The sequence below is a fragment of the Phalacrocorax aristotelis genome, chromosome 1 (assembly GCF_949628215.1).
Source record: "Phalacrocorax aristotelis chromosome 1, bGulAri2.1, whole genome shotgun sequence".
NCBI lineage: Eukaryota > Metazoa > Chordata > Aves > Suliformes > Phalacrocoracidae > Phalacrocorax > Phalacrocorax aristotelis.
Window position 1 is genome coordinate 192,852,949 of NC_134276.1, and position 23,646 is coordinate 192,876,594.

Here is a 23,646-nt window from a genome sequence, read left to right on the forward strand (position 1 = left end):
TAATTTTTGTTCATCCGAACTCTCTCTGTGAATGCTTGCAGTTACACCAATTCAGGGCAAGACTGAACAGAGCACAGTAAGAAGCATCAACAGAGAGTATTCTTGCCATCAGCTGCTGTAATACAAAGCTGTGGTATCTCAGATGCAGAAATACCTCCTAATTCAGGGCTGGTGGAGACCAGGAGTCCACAGTCTCTTGAGAGGCAACAGGAGGCCTCAGCGCAGCAGAAAGTCATGAGCCTGGGTGGGACAATTCACCTGATGCTGGTAATCTTTGTTCTGGTTATACTGGTTCCAGCTGAGCCAGTTCAGGGACTCACCAACATGTTCCCCTGTGTTGGGTTTATGTGGCAAGATTTTGATGGGGGGAGGCGGGGTGAGGAAGAGCTTCAGGGGTGGCTTCTGTGAGAAGACACCAGAAGCTGCCCCCATGTCAGACAGAACCAGTTTCAGCCAGCTGCCAAACAGACCTGCTGATCCCCAAAGCTGAGCCCAGTGATGCTGGTGGTGCCTCTGTAATAATATATTTCAGAAAGAGTAAAAAATGCTGCACAGCATCTGTGAGAGAGAAGAGTAAGAAAAATGTGAGAGAAACATCCCTGCAGACACCGAGGTCAGTGAAGAAGGAGGGGGAGGAGGTGCTCTAGGGACCAGAGCAGAAATTTCCCTGCAGCCTCTGGAGAAGACCATGGTGAGGCAGGCTGTCCCCCCACAGCCCATGGAAGACCACAGCAGAGCAGATATCCACACTGCACCCCATGGTGGACCCCACAGCGCAGCAGGTGGAGATGCCCTGAAGGAAGCTGCAGCTCATGTAGAGCCCATGCAGAGGCAGCCTCTGGCAGCAGCTGTGGCTTACAGGGGACCCACACTGGAGCAGTCTGTTCCTGAAGGACTCTACCTCCGTGGAAAGGACCCCCACTGGGGCAGTTCTTGAAGAACTGCAGCCCCATGGGAGGGACCCCACGCTGGAGCCAGGAAAGAGCATGGGGAGGAAGGAGCAGCAGAGACAGTGTGTTCTGAACTAACCACAACCCCCATTCCCCATCCTCCTGTGCCACTCAGGGTGGGGAGGTAGAATAGTCAGGAGACTCCCTGTGCTATCTTGACCCATGAGCTTTTTTGCCATATTTTATCCCTCTGTCCTGTTGAGGACAGGAAGTGATAGAGCAGTTTGGTGGGCACCTGGCAGCCAGTCAAAGTTAAATCACCACATTCCCAATATTCTGGGTTCCAAGTAGTGCCTGGACATGTTCCAGGCAAGCCAGTTTAGGTGTTATTGGCCCAGTGCTGTATAAATTCGGCCATATTTTATCGATACCCAAAGTGGCATTAGAAGCAGGATTTAGCTATGTTGAGGTGGCACCGGGCCCAGGTAAGTCCTATTGGATCTTGTAACCTGTGGATGCAAGCTTGGCTGTCTTTTAATATCTTGCACAAATCCTAACTAATTTACCAAAAATGAAGGCCAGGCTACACTTCTGAACAGACTTCAGAATTCAGTAAATTATTTTAAAATGGCAGTCATTACTTGAGTACTATGTCACATCAGATGCTTCATTTTAGAATCTCAATAGGAAAGTTAGCCTGGAGCAAGAAAAAAACAGGGTAAAATTTACAAATGCTATTAGCCCAATCAGTATTTCAGTAGTCACTGACTGCTGGACAATAACTGTTTGAATTTTTTTGGGGGGAGGGGGAAATTGATAATGACACTGAGCAAAAGTGAAGATATAATATTGATGGTAAGTGGGCATGTTACCTGCCTTGGGTTGGTTAGGGTTAGAATTTCTAGGATGAAACGTCACTTTTTTGCAGTCTTAAAGAGTTTTTATAATGTGTGCAATATCCCCAGCAGGCATAACTAGGTGCTTCACGTTTGCTCTATAAATATAAAATAGTCTTTCCGTGGGGATTAGGTACCTCAGACCTCACAGCAATTCAAAGTACAACAGAGATCAAGGAAAGGGAGGGGAAATAGAAGTGCAAAGGAGTACAGTCAGACTACATATCTCATGATACTTCAACCCAAGGAGAGTGCTGAGAGTCCACCTGCTGTTAAGAGCTGCTGGCTCACTATGTAACCATGGAATTGTAGAAAAAATGTCACTGGAGGTCATCTGGTCCAGCCTGCTCGAAACAAGGGCTAACTTTGAAGTTAGGTCACACTGCTCATGCCCTTTCCAGTCAAATTCCAAATATATCCAAGGGCAGAGATTCCACAGCCTAGACATCTTGTTGGCCCTCTGACAGTTTACTAATGTATCCCTTGCGCCAGGAAGTCCAAACTCAGATGCAGTACACCAAAGGCAATCTCACAATTGCTGAATAGAGGTCTATAATAACTTTAGTTCTCCTGGTGGCTAAACTCCTGGTAATGGAGCTCTACATGTGGTTAGGAAGAACATACTGCTGACCCATGTTTGGCTTGCATACCAAGACATGCAAGGCTCTTCCCTGGAAAGGCTCAGTCACATACCCAGCAGCAGGCTCTTGTTTTCCTTAGCATTCCCTCTTCTGCCAAAGTGTCTATTTCACAGAGTGAAATAGAGGGAGTTTGGTACCACATTCATATTGCCTGTTGTAAGGCCTCATTCAGGTGCTGTCAGGTGGGTTGTTTCCATTTACTTTACATGCCACAGTGGACAGCATGAATGTGTCCTAAAGTCGCATGCTCCATTTCACACAGTAAGCCACTGGTAGAGGATGGAGTAGCACTCTGTCCTTTCCCTTACCCCATTATTTCTCTTCAGTTTGGTATTTTATACAACTTTTTGATGGAAATGCTGCCTGTATTTGCCAGGCTGAAGACACATTACCAATGTGCCTGTACCCAAGGGATACACAAACCAATGCAACTGGCAGCCTCACCTGCAGAGAGTTCTGGTCTGCAAACCCTGAAGGCCCCAGCAGTCATTGTGCCACTCCTTACATCAACATGGGCAGCACATCTGTATTCCTACTGGATATGACAAAAGTCACTGAAGAGCTCCAGGAGCCTCATTTGGTGTCTTTCAGCACACATCATAGTTTTTCATTTTTCTGGGCCTGGCTCTGGGTCCTTTTTAGAAAAGAAGTAGCAGTTACAGAGACAGGTTTCTCAGATCGTGAAAGAAATCGCACTGCATAATATTTTCAGCCTAGAATAATTGTTCCAAATGCTCGAGAAGTGGCACTGTTTTTCACTGAAGTATTGTTTGCTGGAGGAAATCATTTGACCTGAGCACTGACGAGCATACAGGCTGCTCTTGTAAGTGAAGCAGTGCTTTATGTTTTATTCTCTTTTAAATATTTTGTCAAGTAGAGGAATAAGAAGAAAGTACTTCAATCTCTGGACAACACTTTACTGACTTATAATTTTCTGTTGTCTTTGCTAACATATACTTGCAGAAACCTTATTTTTTCTGCCTCTGCAAGCAATCCAGTCCTAGATTTAGCTGCTTCGTGTGGGTTGTGGTTTTTTATTCAGGCTAATGGGGATTAGAGACCTATGAAATGCCCAGTAAGATACCTCATAGTAAAGAGTTTCCAGTCTGGTGTGTTAAATAGGTTCGAACAGTTTCTCTATAATATTTAGCACATACTAATATAAAACTTGAGCATAATCTGATTTACAGATAATCCTTTAGAGTAGTATCATAAAAATGTATGAGCATATAAAATGAAAAGGAAAGGGAGAAGAGCATGTGTATCTTAATAGACCGAGTACACGAAATATTGAAGTATATATTCCATTGCTTAAGGCAGAGTAATAATAAAAATTGCAATAAAAAAGAAGTAGAATATCTCTAGACTAGAAATGACCTGTCAACCTCAACTGTAAACCAAAAAGTCAGAACTATCATTTCTAATACCAGGCATTAGGTACTCCAACAACAAGTATCAGACTTTTTAATAAAAAGCAAATATATTATTTCTTAGACTCCCTAAAATTCCGGCCAAAGGTGATTCATATACATGCACTTACACATACTCAAGTATGCATGCACTGACAGGTAAACACAGTCAAATAAGGAGAAAAAAAGAACAGCTGAAGTATTCTGTGCATCTCAGGGAAAAAGACAGGTTTTATTTCCTTGAATATTTACTGATCTATCTATTAGAAGAAATTTTTTGATCTTGACAACTGGAAAGGGAATCTGAGGAACTTCTAAAGACCACCATCATTGGTCTCTGAACATTTTGAACATTGCTTCTGAGAACATAAATGTATGGGCTGAGGGTCACCTCTTCTGCTTTTTAGCTCTTCATATTTAAGCACTTGAGTTTACCTAGGCTTTCAGATGATGACCAGAAAGAAGTTACCCTGAAGTCTTTGGAAATGGCTCAACTATGCATTGAGAACTGAGAGGTGTCTGTTTCAGATTCCTCAGATAGCTTTCCAAAGGGAAGGGAGGTGAATGCAGGTGAAGGTCTGTACAACCATACATCATGTGTCCCACCATTCCTACTAGAGAAAGGAGCGTTCCCATTACAAAACAACATTCTCAAAGATCGTATAAGCAAAAATATGTATTTCAACTCCTATTTGGGTTTTTCTCCATTTTTGTTTCATGTCCTGTATCTATATGCTCTGTTAAGGTTTTTGGAGCATAGGCACTGCCTTCATCTCTGTCTTATGTAGTACTTATAAGTACATATAAGTACTTATAACTACTTATAATTACATAAGTATATTAGCATTGCAACATTAATAAATCCTCATCACCAAAAATAGGGAGCTTATTTGCTATCTTATTTGAAAGATTCCCAATGACAGGGGTTGGCTTTCAGACTTAAATTCACTACCACTTTTTCTGTGGTACTCATCCATTGATTCCAGTGGGGGTTCATTGGTGTAAATGAGGTTAGAATTTAGTCTACAGTATTTATGTAACACTGTTTTACAGCAAAACTTTTTTTTCACTACTTTGAAAGTTGCCTTCATTAAAGAGCCCTATTACATGTTTCCTGTCACATTGTTTTCAAAACTCTATTTTATAAATGATATACTTTTATGTTAGAAGTCAAAGGACACTGTATCTCCAGAGCTTAAAGAACATTCATTACACAAACTTGTAGTTGTTGGTCATTGTGGAATTATGCTACTAGTAAATTTCAACTCAGAAGTAGTTTCTCATGGTGCCTACAAACATTTTCTTGCATTTAAATCCGGAAAACACATGTGCAGATTGTTTTTGAAGAAAACAGGTTGTTATCAGTAGTTTTAGCCCTAATCTGCCTCCTGCTGATTTGGAGAGTATTATGGGTCTGATCCTGCTCTTGCTAATTCAGTTAATAAAATCAGACAGTACATGTAAGGGCACACATATTGCCTTTACATTGGCTTCAGCAGGGAAAATACCCCTCTCTCCTTACGCTGCTCTTGCCCTCCTCAAATGCAGCATTTTAGCAGGATCTGGAATGGGGTTTTAGGGCAGTCCTCATAGAAGAAGGACAAAAAAGATTGTGTTAGGCTTCTATGACTGCTATCCTGAGACTTGAGAGACTAGGATACCAAAAACAGCATCTATGAGCATTTAACAGCAGGATTTTTACTCCAAGGCAAAATTATTTGTCTATAAAAGGAAGAGAGAAATACTTTAATGAAGTCTCCACTGCTAAGTGTTCTTTCTTTATGGTGCCACTCGGTCTTTGGCAAGAACTGCCCTGTAGCCCTAATGCATTTCTTGCCTAACAGCTCAGTTGAGTAAAAAAGGCTAGATATAATGCAGTACATGACCTCCACAAATTCATCCCTTTTATGGGAATAGAATAAAATAAGTACCAATGTAATTATATCTGACATGTCCAAAAGATTTTTGGAAGAACAGCAGCATTTATTATACTTGTTTTACATCACATTCTGATTTATTTTTCGAATACTATGTTATATAGGTTTAGAAACTACTTAAGGTGGGGTTTTTTTAAGGATTAAGTAAATCTGCTCAATCCCTTAGCTACAAGCTAAAATGCATCAATTACTTGGACTGTCAGGAAGTTTTGATTTTCTTTAGTGTTTCTCCAGCACTATCTAGGACTTAGCTCTTTTACTGCAGCAAACACTTGTACAAACAGGAATTTGGCATCACTGTTTCATCCCTACTCTTCGATGAACTCTGTATTTCAGGAAAACTAACCACACTGTTTTTGTTTGATTGCTCATTTTCAATAGTTGTATAATTATGATGTCAGAAGGATGGAATGGATGCAGATGAGATGAGTCACTGTCTTCCAGCCACCAGTAACCACACCCTAAAATGTGGTCCATATTGTCCACTAAGGGTCACAGACCATCCTCTCTTCAGAGCAGAAGCAGAGCCCCCCTCCCTGTGGGATACCAGCAGTACCGAGTAGCAAATGCATTGGGGGTACAGCGCCACGTTGCTTGGCTCTTCTGCCCACCCTCTGAGCTGATGAGATGGAACCTGTCCTGCTCTGGGGCCTCTGACAGCACAGCACTGAGCTAAAGCTGATAAACCTCTTGAAAAGGTGACCGACACATCTACTTGGTGCCTCCACCTAACCCTTATAGAACTGAATCACCGAGCGGGAGGACCACACATGTGGCTGTCCTCATAGACATGTCTATAATAATTCCTGAGGAACCATGTCCCTAGGCAATTCTTTCTTCTCTTCCCTTATGCCCTTTGTTCTTCACTCTTTGTGAGGTTATCCTCGCCCTATGCATATGGTGACACACAGATTTATATGAAGGCAGGATCCCAAAGCCTGTAGGTCACGAACCTACAAAGTGAAATTTGAGGTTGAATGACTGGACAGTAGTTCCTATGACTGAAAGGATCAGAGATTACCAGGCAGATGGAACATTCTTAGGCTGGGGAGAGGAGAGGAAAAGCAAAGTGGAGTAATGTGAAATTGGAAAAAATACTGCTCGGCTCAGCTGTGTTCTGATTATTGGCACAGACAGGAATTGCTCTTTATTCCCTAAGAAGCTTCCATTAATCTGGACTTTTATTTTCTTTCTTGTGAGAGTTGACTCCTGTGAATTTTTTCTCCATTCCTTCCCACTCCTTCTGAACAGGAACAGGCCAGTGATATACCTGCATGCCTACTTATTAAAGACATAACATTGGTAATAGAAAGTAGAGATCTTCTAGCTCCTAAGGCAAACACATTTAGTGGTTAATACTAATGAGCACATTAAAGAAAGAAAAGTCTGGAAAGAGGCTTGAATTGTTATCTGACATATGAGCTTTTAATAGCAAAAAGAGCAAAAAGAAAGGAAAACTCTCCTAATATTTACAACGAAAATTTGCCCTACTTTGAAAGCAATGAAAAATTATTTAGTGGCTTTTTAGCTGCCTAACATCCAGAACCGATCTATGCTTTCCAGCACAAGTAACTCTGAGATCTCAGTCTGTTTACCAGCAGGGTGAAGGATGGTCTAAAATGCACCAGAGGAAAACCCAGCAAATACGACAAGAATCACGGTAATAAGACCACAGGATTATTCAGTCTCAGATGCTTGAAATAGTTTTACTCTTTCTATGAAAATTATTAATTGTTCAGTTTTTGTAGTGCTAGAAGGAATCCTAAGTACAGAAAATAAAAAGATGTGAATGGTGTGGCCCACTGCTGTGCGTTTTTGCTGTGGCAGTGGGGTAGATCCACGCTCTGCCTACCTTCCCCCTTATTCCCAGCTGGCTCTAAGCAAACTCTTCCCATAAAAGGGTGTGCAACTGCAGCTGTGGGGGAAAGCAGGGTACTGAAAAGAGAGACACAGCAGGAATCCAAGGAGAACGTCTGGTGTGGTATCAGGTGGAGTTAAGCAGGGTGGCAGGGACCAGTACAAATGTGAGAGTAGAGTGTATTCTGAAAATGGACGGGAGAAAATGGGGAGGTCTCTTGCAGAAGATAAATTAATAGGAATTATGCAAATTACTTCATTAAATAATGTGCCTTATCATCACAAGAAATAGCATTAACACCAGCACTGATGGGGTCTCCTCTGCAATTAGGTATAGGTTGTGAACCAAATTGCAAACAGATACTTACAGCTGAGAGCAAGAACTCGTAAAAGAAGATCTACTGAAGTAAGTGAAACTGTTGTTGCAAGTGGAGAGGCCAGAATCTGGTCCTCATCAGAAGTTTTACTTCACTTGAAAATATTACTTTTGAAAAAATTACCCTTGAAAAATTGAATATCTCTGATTTTCAGGCTACAATGACCCAGTGCATTAAATCTCTGGGCTAAGAGTCAGTTTAAGAGTCCTTGCAATCATGAGACAACAACTCCCATCTCCCACAGGAGAGCAGAATTCACTTCTGGAGATGTGTGTGCGCAACGTGACACAACGTCCATAGCAGTGACATACAGCCATACCTGTCACTCCTCTGCCTCTTGTACCATGTAAGAGCTCAAGGCCAGCAGGTCATTTCTTCACACATTCCCTAGACACACAACTTCTGTGTAGAGCTGAAAATCAGTAGGGATCCAGGAGGCAATTGTCAGGCAGTCCCAGCCCAGTTCGTGCAGAAGCAGTGCTCTGAGGTATATAATCTTTTTGCACCAGGATTGCAGCATTGACTCTCTTCTCCCAGGATGCCAGCTCCATCGCAAAGCTTTGCAGTTATAATGCAGGCACAAAGAAGAAAGTACCGATAATAAGGAAGTCAAGGAGAAAAGGAAGAAAATCAGTGTTCAACACACTGAAAACAACAAACCTGACAGCAGAAAAGGGTGGAAGACTTGCTATATAAAGGTCTCTAAAACGAGATTTATACTCAGTGAGAAGCAAAACTAATTGAAAATGCATAAAAAGGAGAGGGTTTGGCAGTCCTCATTAAATTGTGCCTGTTGTTGTAGATATAAAAGAAGCTCAGTTTGAACAAAAAGGTTGAGTAGAAATTTAAAATCCAAGGACAAAATTTTCGGTGAATGGCACAGGCAACATTAAGCATGAGAGTTGTCAGATATTGGTTGGAGTTCCTGATTGATTTTGACAAACAGAAAGATAAATACATCGAATATAGTTATACTTGAAGTGAAGACAGGTAGAGACTGTTAGATTGTTCTTTGATGCAGTTGTGGACCTTGAGGTCAAGCTGGAGACAGTGGCTCAGGAAATAATCTTTCACCTATGGTCAGAGTGCTGGTCAGGAGGAGCTTTACTTGTTTACATTAAGGGGTCCAAAAATACAGCCTGCAAGGCCAAGATAAATTATCTGCAATACATTGCTTTTATAGTCTTTTCAGTTAACAGTGTGATTCTAAAGGTTCACAGTAGGTCAAAGAAAGCTGGTTTGTGGTTCAAAATGTTCACGAATCACTGGTTTGGGGAATTCACTGCTTGGCGGATAAGCAGAAGGAGCTCTTATTTGCAGCACAGAAATCATTACTGAAAAGGCAACTTTTAAAGTGTTTCCGTGCAGATGTCTGACATAGCACAGCATTTCTCTGAGCATGACACACAACCTTTGGAAGGGGAAAGAATTACAGTGGAGGCATAATATTAATGATTCAGAAAGTCTTGTGTCACAACCCTGAGCACTGCAGTATCTAATTATTAGGCATAACGATTTGCACACAGGCTGTGCCAAATAATGATGGGAGAATTAGACACCTAAAAATGGAGTCTGTCCTCTGGGGAAGGTCAGTGTAAGCCAATTGGTGGGAAAAAAACCAAAGTAGTGCTGTGGGACTGAATTCCTATTCCCTCAAAAAATCCAGATCCATGCTATGAGGAGGGCTACATCCTCCAGGAGTACTTACTGAGCCATCATCTTACGTGAAACAAGTTTGTCTTTCAAAACCTGAAGAGGGGAGAGAATAGGATAAGGCTTTTCTTCCAAAGGGCAAGGAAGGAAACACAGGTGCTGTCTCTGAATTCCAGCCTTGACGTTTAGTGCAGTGAGACCAACTGTCGGAGAGCCAGGATCAAACAGATTTTCTGCATGAGGTATTTGAGCCTCCATGAAAGCTCCAGTCTCCAAAACCTTTACTCACCGTTGGCAGGTATTTTGTCTATGTCATAATCTGAAAATGAAAATTAACTAGTTAAAAAAATTACAAGACTCCTTGTAGCTGTAGTTTGATTGTTCACTTAAAACGGTACCAAATTTCAGGCTTGGATTGGTGAATATTTAAGCATTTTATGAAACACAGGCTGCACAGCAAGAGATTGAGAAAATCCCTTTCCAGCATTCCTTATAGCATGTGTTCTTGAGTACTTGTGTGGAGTGTATACTCATATCTTTCTGGGCAGAGAATTCTCACATGACCTTCCAAAAGCCTTGCTTTTATCGTTGGGTGTCTGGCAAATTTTCTACAAAGCTCCAGACTTTTTAATGAATGCTGAAACTTTACGGAGTTTACATTTAAAAATGTGATGGAAAGGATGTGTAGTGGCCCAGAAGCTCCATTCCTGAGTCATCCATGAGAAAATTCAAGTATTAAGACTGATCTCTAAAAAGTTTGACTTTCAAAGGGCTCTGGCACATTTTTTAACAATTAAGAAAACACAAGGAAAATTTATTTCTTTACTACCTGTGAAAAGAACGGTAATTGTCAGCATTATGAAGCATTATGCCTGAATGACTGAGAGGATTGGTAGTGAGATACAGAACCTTTCAGTTATGGGACATGAATTCAAATAGGAATGGGGTAGTAGTGACAGAAAGTCATTACCATGTCATTGCAGTTTGCTAACGTTTAGAGATTCATTGGTGGCTTGAGTCCAATTAAGAGCACACGAGAGGTCACATTACAAAATGCATTATCAAAACTGGCAGAGGTAGGCAAACTCATTTCTATTCTTTCTAACATGCTACCATTCCATATCCAAAGTTATCCATTCAAAGTCATGTCAAGACTCAAAGCTGGTGTGGTGAAGCATTCAAAGTCCACACTGCATAATCTGATGAAGAGAGGACTTTAGTCTCCTGACCATTGATCCAATTCTTCTCATGTAATAATTGCAAATTACCCTATTTAAAGTATATAAACTATGTAATGCCGAGCTTTTACGGCCTGCAGAGGCAGCGCCTGGCAGCTGGGAGGGTGAGGGTTAAGCTGCCCCTGGGCAGAGCCGCTCACACAGGTTTTTGGTTCCTTTGCAAGAAAGGGGATATAACTATGCTCAGCCAAAACGAATTACTCTGCCAGGAAACTTTAAGAGGATTGAATGCTATAGCATCCCCTCCTTCTTTCAAGGTTTGGGGTGATTTAGCACTGATGGAAAGCTGAGTTGTGAGGAGCCTTGACTGAACTCAGGAAAGGCTTTTGTTTTGCTAGGCTTGAAGTATGTGAATTGTTTCATTTTTCCTGGACTTATCTGAGCAAGCTCAGAAATCCCTGAAAACTGGAAAAAAGCAAAAAAGACAATTAGGCCAAGGGAAAAAACAGCAAATAATCCATTGCAGCTAGTAACTTCAGCTGATGTGATTTCTCAAATATATTCTAAATAGAAAGGCATGAAAAATGTCATTAAAGAGGAAAAAGCTGAATTTCTGAGAGAAAATAACAGTAGATGTTCTCAAAAAAATTACTCTCTGGACTACTAGCTAGAAAGAGACACTAAGACTGTGGACTGTGATCAGTCTTCTCGTGCACAAAAGTTGTACAAAAGAATTATTATTACCTTAAAGGGAAAGTTCTTAGCCTTCTCTAAGTGTACATATATATATATATAGAAAATATGTGCGTGTGCACACGCATGTATGAAAATATACTAGAGTAGTTTTTACTCTTGGTTTAACAGATTTAGAGTTAGCATTAGAGAAAAATTAACTGAAGTATTCAATATTTGGCAGAGATCCCTAGAGAGTTAGGCCACTAGCAGTGACACAAGCTATTTTGTGTTTTTCAGCTTTGCATGAAGGAATATAAAAATAATGCTGGTCCTTCGGTGGTTGTGTAGGCAAGCAGAAAATTTGCTTGGCCTAATTGGCCAGTGCTGAATGTGACACAATAGCCTATTTTCAAATGAGGTGAAAATATTTGAAACAAAACAAGTAATAATGAGAAAGTTGGGAGGATGAGGGATTCTGATTATTTTTAAAGAGAAGGATATAATTCCGTTTATTATTTCAAGAACATTTTTTGAATATTTTTACTGTCAGTATTTTAACACATGAAACTCCAGTGTTATCTAATAAGACTAAACATGTGGAAGAAAAACCAGAATGGTTTTAAGTTAGAATGTGTGCCAAAGGGTGAAGATAAATTGGTACTGCAGATTGGGTACTTTGCTTAGTTCTTTGCTGAAAAGAAGCAGAACAAGGAGTTCCAAATTTGCTGAGAATCATCCCTAGATCTTGATCTGCCCATTACAGTGCTGAACAGCACTAAAGCCAGCAGTGGCCAAAACCTCTGTCAGTCAGAGTTTTACTTGAACATGGGAGCAGCTGGATTTGATTCCCAAGTGAAATCAGCTCACTGAGCTCCATGCTGTGCCCGGTAGCTGTCACAGAAAAGGCACGGCTGTCCTTGCAAACTTCCACAGTGCTTTTCTAGTGTTAATGTGATTTATACTTGGAGCAGTTTGACCTGATGGCTAATATATACTCAAGAGAAATTTAGGAATGGATTGGCAAATCAATGCTTTGTTTTGACTTTGCTGCTATTTAGCTCATGTATTTCAAATAAAAGAAAATCTGTAGTAGAAATTAATTACATAAAATTTTCAGCAATATTTCTGGGATGAACACTGGACCCAGAATGTACCTAATCACACCGCTAATAGGAAAATTCTCCCCTCCACTGAAGTAAGGTGGCACATCAAAACAGAGCTCTGCTCTTCAGAAATATGCATTTGAATCTGCACCAAAATCTCTGCTTCACACCTCAATCCTAATTTTAGTCACAATGCCAAAAAGTTTTACTAAACAGTGTGTTCCTAGAAGAATGCAGAAATGTGTGGATTTGTCGTCTTCCACATGCTCCTGAGGTGCCTGGGGAACAGAGAGAATCCGTGAACCAAGGCCAGGTGGGGGAGATGAGTGATATTTAGCAGCTGCCTTTGGGATTGTTTCTCAGGAAGGATGTGTCAAACCCTGGTCCATCCTGCTGGGAATCAATGGAGCCTGCAGCTGGACTCTCTTTTCAGCCAACCTTGGCATAGTCAATAAATCTCACATTGCTCTCATTTACTACCTGTACTATGGGTTCTTTACTAGGCACTTCTTTACTATTCAGTCTTTACTAGACACTGTGGCCAGACCCTCACCTGAAGGGATTGCCCATCTTTCACCCCTAACCTTTAATGTGAAGAGTGGCTAGAGATGGTGGTACTTTTGAAGGTGGGGCCTTTTATATGCTGATGTTCATGTTGCTTCCAGTTAATGTCTCAGGTAGGAACTGCTAGAAATTCTTTATACTCTATTGTATTTGTATCAATTTATTTAAAATGTTGAGCATTTGGGATTGGTATGCATTCATCCTGGTTCCTATTTCTCCATTTCTCCATGATATATAAAACACTCTCTCTTAACTTTGCATTCTTTTTAGTCCAGTTCACCCAATTAAGGATTTTCTGAAAGAACAAAGGAAAAAAAAAGGAAAGAACAACTAACAATTTGTATTCACAGGACAAAGAAAGATGCATTTCTTTTAGCGTATATGTTGGTACAAATATAGGAGTGCATTTTCTTTCTCTGATTAGTACAGGTGCTGGGTGAGCTATGCCATTTCAACAATTATTTTGCAAGGATTATGTCATGACAGTCATCAAAACCCCCATGCTGTGCTGAAGCTTAACAGCTCCTTTTCCTCTATCAGTGACAGAGATCTGGGAAGTAAGGCAAATTCTACCAGCTCCCACCAATAAAGATTTGGACAAAGTAATAACAAGGGTGAGAAATCACATCATAACATTGTGAATAACAATGACTCGCTGTCCCAGTTGGCACCAGAAAAAATAAGCTATTCTGTGCTTGTCCATACCTTTTATTTGAAAACTGTGAGCAGTTCTGATCCTGTTTTCTTGTAAATAGCATAAAAGAATTGGAGAAGATTCAGAAAAGGGCAAAAAGTATGATCAAATTTAGGGAGTAGATTCTGTATGAGCTGAGTAGAACTTGTCAGGCTAGAAAAGACATAAGGTAAATAGGTATAAAAACACAAGTAGCTGGAGGAGGGTGGTTACAGATCATGCACCGACTGCTTTTGGGAATACAAGGACCTGGCTGGGGGCATCATATGAAGCAAGGAACTGCAGCCAGAACAGTCAAAAGGACACTGCCCGAGGAACTGCCAAACAGTGTTGTGAATGCCAAAAATGCACATGGATTTAAGGGGACAAAATAGAGCCTGTGGAAGTGCAATCCACTAAGGATCACTAACTATAAAGAAATTACAGCTCCAGTACTTCTTGAGTTATTTGTAAGTGGTTGGAGGATGGAAGAGCATTCAAGGATATTATCATGTGTATTTAGCCTACTCTTTTTCCCTATATGTTTGTTTGCTTCATGTCAAATTCTGGAGACTGAATACTAGGTTAGGTGAAGCTTTGGTTTGACCTATCACTGGTATTCTTTTGTTCATTTCTAAGCCTTGAAAGAGCTGGTCAGTTCATCCTATATATGTGCTTGTGTGGGGGCATGCACTGACAAAAGAACTGCTGAAAAATTAGGTCCTGACTAAATAAGTAATACAAGTCATCAATTTTTAGGAGTGAAGATCTTGGAACACTTTCTCCTAGGGAAGTGAGTCAGAATTGCAGGAGGAAAGATCAAATTGTCTCTTTTTTTTTTCAAGTCACTGTTGGCTTCACACAAAATAGTATGAAGAAAGGGAATGTCCACATCAGGCCCCAGAAAATGCCAAGTTCTGAGTGACAGAGGAAAAGTGTATTCTTCCTGTAATAATTTGTACCATCTTATAAGTAATCATCTAGCCAAGCATTTATTCTCTGCTTATCACCATGGTATCTTAAAGACTTGAAATTCTGAAGTAATACAACAAAGTAATAAATTAATTCTATTTTAATTACATATAGTATTCTTAGGACTAAAGATTATTTTAGGAAATGAAGACATTTTTACTTACCTTTGCCTCATTTTTTCCAAATCCAGACCTGCATCATTTCAAATTCACATACAGTGGTGTTTTAAAAATAGAATTAGTTCCTAAACAGCAACTTAGATACTTTTCAAATTGTAAATGTACAGGTTGAATCCTTAAGGCAACACAGTTGAAATGCTTATTTGAAATTCCACTTAAACTTATTACCAGTAGCAACTTAAATTTTCTGTTGTTGGATGTAATGCTGAAATAAATGACTAATTAGTGTCAACTTGCCAGCATTTAGCCACCAAGCATCTTGTGAAGCTCTAGGGAACAGCTTTATAACAATTTACAGCACCCTCCTTAGACAAGGACACCATTTTGCAATTGTCAGATATAATTTGACATCTCTATAATATTGCTTTATGTGTAGCACTTCTTTTTCTACTCTCAAAATGGATAGTTTATATTCTTCACTGATGGTCTTTTTTTAGCTGGTCTCGAAGTTAAAGTGGTTAGCTGATATTTGCTCCCTTGCAGCATATCTGCTTAGTCTAAGGACTAGCCTTATTGCGAAAGGAATTGAGATCAGGCAGTTCACATGTGTGATAGCACAAAGGCAGGGCTTAACCAGTCACTACCTCTTTCTGGAGTGTGTGGCAGTCCAGTCGATGAATTTTATTGCTGACCTAGAGTCCTCCATTCTGTACTAAGCATAAAACCCCACCAAATACACAGTAGATCTCTTTACCAGGTAAGCAGCTCTGTCACAGAAGCTGGTGCTGGAAGCCTCAATTCTGAGGTGCTCCATGATGGGCCATGATGTTATTTTGCTAAAAACAAAAGCCAAAAAGGGGTTTGGAAGTGCAAGCCAATGCATGCCTTTGTATGCAGAGACCCTCAGCAGCAATTGTCATGGTCTCAGTGTCACCCTTCAGCAGGAGAGGGCTCGGGCGCTGGCAGGAGCCACGCAGGGTGAGGGCAGCTGCACTTGGTGCCGAAGCCTGCTAGCATGTGAAAGGTTGCACAAAGCTCCCTTTGCCTGCAAAAATATAAAAAAAATGCATATTTTCATCTATGACTGTGGATCATGGCCAGTGCATTGTGAGAACCACCATGATTTAGGTGACACTAGGAAAGGCAGCTTGCAACTTTTGCATCAAGAATAGTTTTTCTGCTATGTTTCTTTTCTTAGTCATCAAAAGTATCTGATCCATTAAGAAATATTCTCTTTTTCCTAAAAACAAATGTGCTTATTTTTACCCCTGAAATCGGGGGAGGGGGGAACCCAAAACAAAATGCGACCTCAGTAGTATGTCTTTGTAACTGTAATGCAACCGTTAGGAGTCAGCTGAGCTGTAGATCTGGTGATGTAAATATCTCCCATACAACATGAACCAGACATCCTACTTCTGCGATGCTTTGCAGCACCTCAGGAACAGTCAGGATATTAGGTTTTCCTATGGAGTGAGGGAGGGATGACAAAAAAAGATTTTTTTGGATTTAACGTTTTATGGTAAATGAAAGCAGAAGGAATTTGGCTATCTGGAGACCTGTCTTGACTGCAAGAAGCAGGAGGAGTTTCCTTGGGCAAGTCTTTTAATTTGAAAAAGTTCCTTTTTTTGACCTCTAAGTACTAAAGTCCACCTTTACAAATCTGTTTAAGATTCTTAGATGAAAGTCCTGATGACCATGCAAAAAAGAAAAAAAACCCCTGAATTTTATTAGAAACTTTGTATTTCAGAAATGGTAAATTCAGCCAGGTGCAGGGACAATAGTTTGACTGTCTCACACTGCAGGCTGGAAAGCCCAAGGAGCACTGCCACTCTAGAGAAGCAGATGTGGTTTTCATCATTCATGAGTGATCATTCTGGCCAGCTCTTGGAGGAACATTTGTGGACCCCAGAGGGGACCATGTCCATCACAACTGAGCAGAAGAGAGGGCTATTGCAACAGAGGGCCCTTCACAGCAGTAAAAGCAGCTGGGAAGATTATTTGCAGTTCCATGCAGAATCCCCCTAGGCTGGAATAAAATTTGGAATAATCTATGTAATGTTCAGCAATATTTTTTATTATTGGAAATTACTTTTCCAAAATCATTAGGCTATTTTAAGATCTAGGCAAGGCTGCAGATTCATCATGATTACTGTTAGTGTCAGAGAGGCCAGGAATTGCTTTTCTTGCCTTCTCCCCTCTGCCGGTACGTAAGTGCCTGCCCGATTGGGTGGCTGGCTGCCTGATCGCGTGGGGTGATGAGCAGCTGTATAACCTTCGCTGAGGCTCTCACCAGAGCATCCTCTGGGGCTCTGCCTGCAGCTCCTGGAGAACAGGAAACGGCCATTAGGAGCGACGGGAAGCAAGAAGGCAGATGCATCGTCCCACCCAGGTGGGGAAAGCACCCACCCTGCCCAGAGAAAGCAAGCAAGCAGCTGGAGGACGGGAGGATAGACCTTGTCCTAGAAAGGCAGGGCACCATTCTGTTAATCACCTCCAGCGCAAAAAGCTTGAACTCCACCTGCATGACATGCTAAATCCACTGGGAAATGTGATTTGTCTCCCACACATGAAAAAAAATGCGCTGTGCTGGCTTCTACAAAGATTGTTTAGTTTCCATGGATTTCGTACTATTTTCATTGTTCCTTGGTCATCATTTCACTTGATTTTAGATTAAATGTTACCAGGTTAATTTTAATGACTTTTCATTTATTTTACAACTCCATTATTTTCTGACATTTTTTACATGTTTGAAAACAAAAATGTTACTAACTTTCCTTTTCAGCAAATAAGATGGGAGCAGAAAACAGACCTCAATCAATGTAACATTTTTTAAAGAATGTAAATTAATTCGAAGGAGGTGGGAGAGGGCACATGTATTTGTAACACTCATCTAAAAATGTTTTTGTATTTGCATTTATTTTTAATGGTGTTTATGCCCTCTAGTGTCAGTAAAAGCTATTGCATCTAGGTTTTTTGAATATTGACAATTTTTTTTCCTTAACTGTTTCTGTCAGTATCAGCCTAAACTATTTGATCTTTGTAAAAATGCACATCCTGGATTTATCCCTATTATAGATTTCCTATCGTTTCAGAGTTTTGTTATAAAGGTCATTTAGAGGGGATGGCGTTTCTATCCGAAGCTATTCCAAATATGAATTTCTGGTCTGGCAAACACACACAAAACTATTGCTAGATTACAATTTCTGTGATTACTTATTTTATCCTCTAAAATACATTTATTTTTGCCTTGAAAAAAATTACTCCTGTGTTCAAACAAACAGAAGTTAAATAAGCAGCATTGTCCCATTCATTTGTTAAGATTATTGAAGAAAAACCTTCACTACTCACAGACAATTGCCAAAAAGTATGACTCATTTCAATTATACTTCAGACCTTTGACATATGACATATTCCATCTTAGAGCCATAAAAAAACTGTCTTCATTAGATTTAGGAATAAGATAAATAGCTGATGATGACAGAGATACAGCCTCCGTTGTCTGAGATTTCTTGAATTATGGGTATGCGACAATAGACATACTTCACTCATCAGTTAGAAAAGCAGTATTGCTTTGGCAGGTGGATGTCCACAGGTAAGCTCTGACACGGCAATGCTTAGGTTACAAAATGTGCATTTGTAATCCCAAATACATTCTTGTTCCCCAAGCTCCTAGGGCAGCTCAGCCTTTTTTGTGTGATTCAAGCTGCATTTCATGCCCCCAAATCTGTCATGCAAAGCACTAAGAAATCATGCCCATGCTACTCAGATCAGTACTCTGAAGGATCCAGGTTTTGCAAAATAAAGGAATCCACTAGCCTGCTGCCTTCCCTTGCAGTAAGGAGTCACGTATGCAGAAGTGGCCTGTCCCCTGTTGAATACAAACAACTGAGACACACACACGCCTTTAAATCCATCCATCCCTGTACGGTGTCACTTAGTGGACAGATATCCACAGCCTACAAGCAGTAGTACGTCTGACTTGTCTTGACTATGTCTGTTGAAACCTAGGCATTAGTTTGATCATGTAGTTTCTGACTTGTGATTTGACAAATCTTGATTGACACATCTAGTTTGTCATAGCCTGTTCCCTTCCCTTTTTGGCTGATGAAGTAGAATGTACCTGATTGATAACAGGGATCAGTGCGACATCTCTTTTTCTTCACTCGTCCAGAGCATACAATATTGGGATGACACTTTTGACGTTACAAAATTAGATTGTCAGTACAAATCATAAATGCCAAAAAACTGCCTTGCGCTTTGGCCACAACGATAGACATATATGGAACAGACTATATTGAAATTTATAAAAAGACTGAGACTGGGGGAAAAGGCACGAAAAGGAGAATATATTTGCAGTTACAGTCTGAAGAGCAGTGAGACAAGCAGGGTAGCACTAGATAAAACCTTGAAATAGTTCCCTTTTGAAAAGTGACTCTGTGAAAATTGCTTAATAAGATTCCATATTTGTTGCGTCTCCATGACTGAAGAAATCAGATTTTCTGCAGAATTTAGAATTTGTTTTAGAGATCAAGTATAATTTTTCCACTTTGAAATACAAGCACCACAAAGCTACGCTGCCGTCTGAAAATGGTCTTATGTTCTTTTTTAGCTTGGACTTTCCAAGGAATAAAGCAGCTGCAGGTGGGGTAAAGGAAAAATTTTTCCCTTAATTTTCTGTCATCCACTTCTATCACCTCAGTGATGTATGAGGTATAACTAAAGGTAATGTTTAACCCAGCAGGAGGAACTCCATTAACAATTCTGGTCATGCCTACACTAGACTAAAATCTGTGTCACTGTCCCAAAGGAGAGGAAGGCTAACCAGGGTAAATGTACTAAAAACTCTGTTCTGTGACAAAAGTGAGCAAATACGTTCCTTACCCTGTGCAGGAAGGCTAATTTCTTGGAAGTAATTTTTTCTGACCATAATTTTATTTAAACATCTCCAACACAGTGTTTATCAACAGGAGAAAAACTAATTATGTAAGAGTTATTAATGATGTGAAAGATATTATTAGCACTAAACAATGGACAAACAGCATTATATTTGGAAAATGTCACTGTACTACAACTTATTCAAGCTGAAATAGAAAAATAATCAGAAGCGACCTATTTTAAAATCGGCAGTATATCCATCTATGCCTCATTTGGCCTAGAAGTTAAGAAAAACATTGCAAAATACCTTCAAGTATCAAACAATCCTGATTTTTTTAATTTCATTCTGTAACACTGAAGCACTGTGAAAAGGCACCTCCTTATGTCAGTAGGTAGGTCCACACATAAATACTGAAATATTAGGGACAGATCAGCTAATAGCTCCTGTCACCACTCCTAAAGCATGAATCTGCGTTTGATTCACATAATTACAGTGTCACATTATCAACAGGATGAACTATATCCCTGAGCAACTTCTAACCAAATTAATTAGAGCCAGAAATACCTTCTGTCCACAGCAGCCATCAGTGACAATGTGAGCTTATGAAGGTTCAGCATTTGACATTTCAAGTGACGGGTATCTAAATATAGGTTCAGGAATCTAATTTGAGAGATCTGTCCCAGCAGTACTGGGTGGGTGTAAATTTTGCATTTCAAGACCTGGTTGTGTCAGATGTGTATAAATATATATTACCTTTCAAACAGCTTTCTGTTGATAGACTTTGATTCAAGTTAAGAAAATACTTGGATTGTATCTAAAAGGATGAAGTAGTACAGTAACAAATGCTGTAAACCAGCAATGATTATCAGTGATTTGATCCTCGGACTTCTCCCCGGAGCTCACCACCCTGGCCCCACGCCTAACGCTCACCTCACCACTACTTTAGTGTTACTTAGGTGTTGGGGATCCTATTTGTCAAAGGGTCCTTGGACAGTTGTTCATCCACTTCCCTGCCCAAAGGAAAGAACAGCTGGGCATGCATCAATCCTGACAGCTGATAGTCAGCTCTGGCTTTAGGAAGGTAAGCACCAAAAGTGTTTATGTTGTGAGGTAAAAATGTTGAAGTTAAAGAAAGCATGACTCTCTAGTATTTTTCCAGTTTTATACATCTTGTAAGTAAGAACAGCTATATTAATAATTTAGAAGATGGATTCTATTACACTATGTCTTCTTATCCAATCCTGGATGTCACAAAATAAGAAACTAGTAGCATTCAAGTTCTAAGCAGGTGGGGGGGTTTATTGATAGAAATATTAATGTATTTTTTCCTGTGAATATTTTACACTTGGGCATGCTTGGTAAAGCAACTAACCATTTGTTTTACACAACATAATCTTTGTCAATAGTCTAAGACTTGGTCTTAGATATTATATCTGCCTGGATGACAATTTATTTGAATATTTACATTAAAAAACTTCCTCTTACCTTAGAAAATGCAAACAATTCATCTTCATCTACAAGATGATACATTATCTGCTTTTGACATATGCTGAACTCTCATTGCTAGAAGGTGTTCTCTAACCCCATATAGAGCCTCCATCATCTGATATCCTCATCCCTTTATCTCCTCCTTCTCATGATTAGGTGCACAATTTGGACAATGGGACTTGAAGACTCCACCCCATCTTATCTGTTATTTTTCCAGTTCCTGCTGAACAGACAAGTGTTGTTTTCCAGATAGCATTTTCCAAACACTGCCCCTCCTGCAGTTTTATTTCTTAGGTTTTCTTGCGTTAACAATTTTTAAATTCTTTGCAATAGAGAATGTGCTATCTCTGCTCACAAGCATACTAAACTCACATGCTACAATCAATGTTTAATAATAATTTAAAATTCAGTAAAGTTAAAACCAGAATAGTACTAGAAGGTAATGTATCTCTTTATTAAACTCTGTAGTATCTAATTACATACTTGTCTATAGAACATGGCAATCTACAGAGTGCAAAGAGCTATTATCTCTTAAAAACCTGTCACTGGAGTGCCTCTTCATACTTCAGCAACACTATGTTCTTACTTGCTGGACAAAACAATATCCAGCATCATAAAGAAAGGTGGTAGCCCCATTCTGAGCACTGCCAGGATTTGCACCTAGAATTTGGTTGGTTGCTTTTTGTATTTGCTTCTGGCTAGGCCATAGAGGGGACCTCTGGAGGTGAGCTAGTCCAGCCTCCCGCTCAAAGGCAGCCTATCAACAACAATAGCTTATGTCAGCCATGCTTTTGTCTAGCCAAGTGTTGAAAATCTTGAATGACAGAAAGTCCAAAATCTCCTGGGCAACCTGTTCCAAAAACATGCTACCCTCCTAAATGAAAGTAGTATATCAACCTAGTGAGACAACAGATTATTCAGCTTGTCATCTAACTTACCAAGTGATCTCCCTAGGATCTTGTCAGTGGAAGGTGATGAGTTCTTCCAACAGGCACAGGGTAAGGACCTAATTTTGACACTATTTTTTTTTTCCTTAGCAAGGTCACCTTCTCTCCACTGCAATAGAGGCAGCCTGGGAAGACTAGAGCAGGTAAAACATAGATGCCCACAGTTTGATACACAGGATACCCTACATTAGCTTGAAATTAAAATTATGTGTGCACAACACGGAGCAAGCTGTATATGTATGCATATGTGTATAGAGTATTACTTATATGCAGTTATTATTATTTGCAGAAGTAAAATCTATTGTGAAATTAATTAATTTTGAAATTCAATACTTAGAAGAGATTTTGTCTTTACTAAATGCTTTGTTTTCTTTAACCCAGGTATGGCGACATGGTGCCGAAGACAATAGCTGGCAAGATTTTTGGTTCAATTTGCTCCCTGAGTGGGGTCTTAGTTATTGCTCTGCCAGTTCCTGTAATTGTCTCCAACTTCAGCCGTATCTACCATCAGAATCAACGAGCAGACAAGCGCAGGGCACAGAAGGTGAGCTCGAAATTTTTGCGCCTTTTGTTGTTGAGCAATAGATAAAATATGACTTTTTATATGCTGTGCAACCTCAAAGTGAGTTTGGTTTCCTAGCAAAAGAACTGCTATATGTATGTGCTACATGCCTAGCCTGCGTCCCAGATGCAAATTGCAAATACTGTGTTATTTTTAGTGAAAAAAAAAGAAAAAAAAGAGGTTCGTTTATCTTTTCTGTGAAAATGCACAGATCTATTTTTGTGGTAATTCATGCTACTTATTAAGACTAGATCTAGTATTTTCAGGCAATAGTCCCATCCACTGAAGATTTTTCAGTGATTTTCAGGCAGACTTTCTTTCCACCAGTCTTCTGACGAAAAAATCAACCAAACAAGAAAACCCTAATAATGATTTCTAATGTCTATCCTAACAGCCTACTTCACTAATCCATGTGTTTAATTCCCAGGTTCAGTCTCTGGGGACTGTGATTATTGGGGAACTTGTCTCCTCAGCTCTAGTTTGTTTAAAAGCTTCAGAAAAGGAGCTTAATCAGGAAAAGCTGAAAGCAAAAGTCTGTTTTTCCAGCTTCCTTGATTTGCTGAGTCTCTCACTAAAATATCAACCATCTCTACAAGAAGACAGTTGCTGTCAGGAGCCTGCATGGTCAGGAGGCAGGAAGAACTATTTACTAGGAGAGATGCATCTAAGCCTGGGTAGTCACCTTCATTTCCACATCACTGTCAAACCACTAGTCCAAATCCACTTTGCCCAACCTTATAATGTTGAGCAGCTCAGAGAGCCTCCGTTGGCACCTGAAGCCCTGGTAAGGGAGCCGAGATGCACTTCCTTCTCCTCTGCTGGTGGCAGT

General features: G+C 40.1%; 1 protein-coding gene across 1 annotated transcript in view; it reads left to right on the plus strand.

Annotated features, from left to right (window-relative positions):
* The window catches only part of KCND2 (potassium voltage-gated channel subfamily D member 2), a 293,649-nt gene that overhangs the window by 244,507 nt on the left and 25,496 nt on the right, over positions 1–23,646 (plus strand). Inside the window, exon 3 of the mRNA XM_075081152.1 lies at positions 22,637–22,799. Coding sequence (XP_074937253.1) covers positions 22,637–22,799 — 163 coding nt within the window. The remainder of the gene's footprint in view (positions 1–22,636; positions 22,800–23,646) is intronic.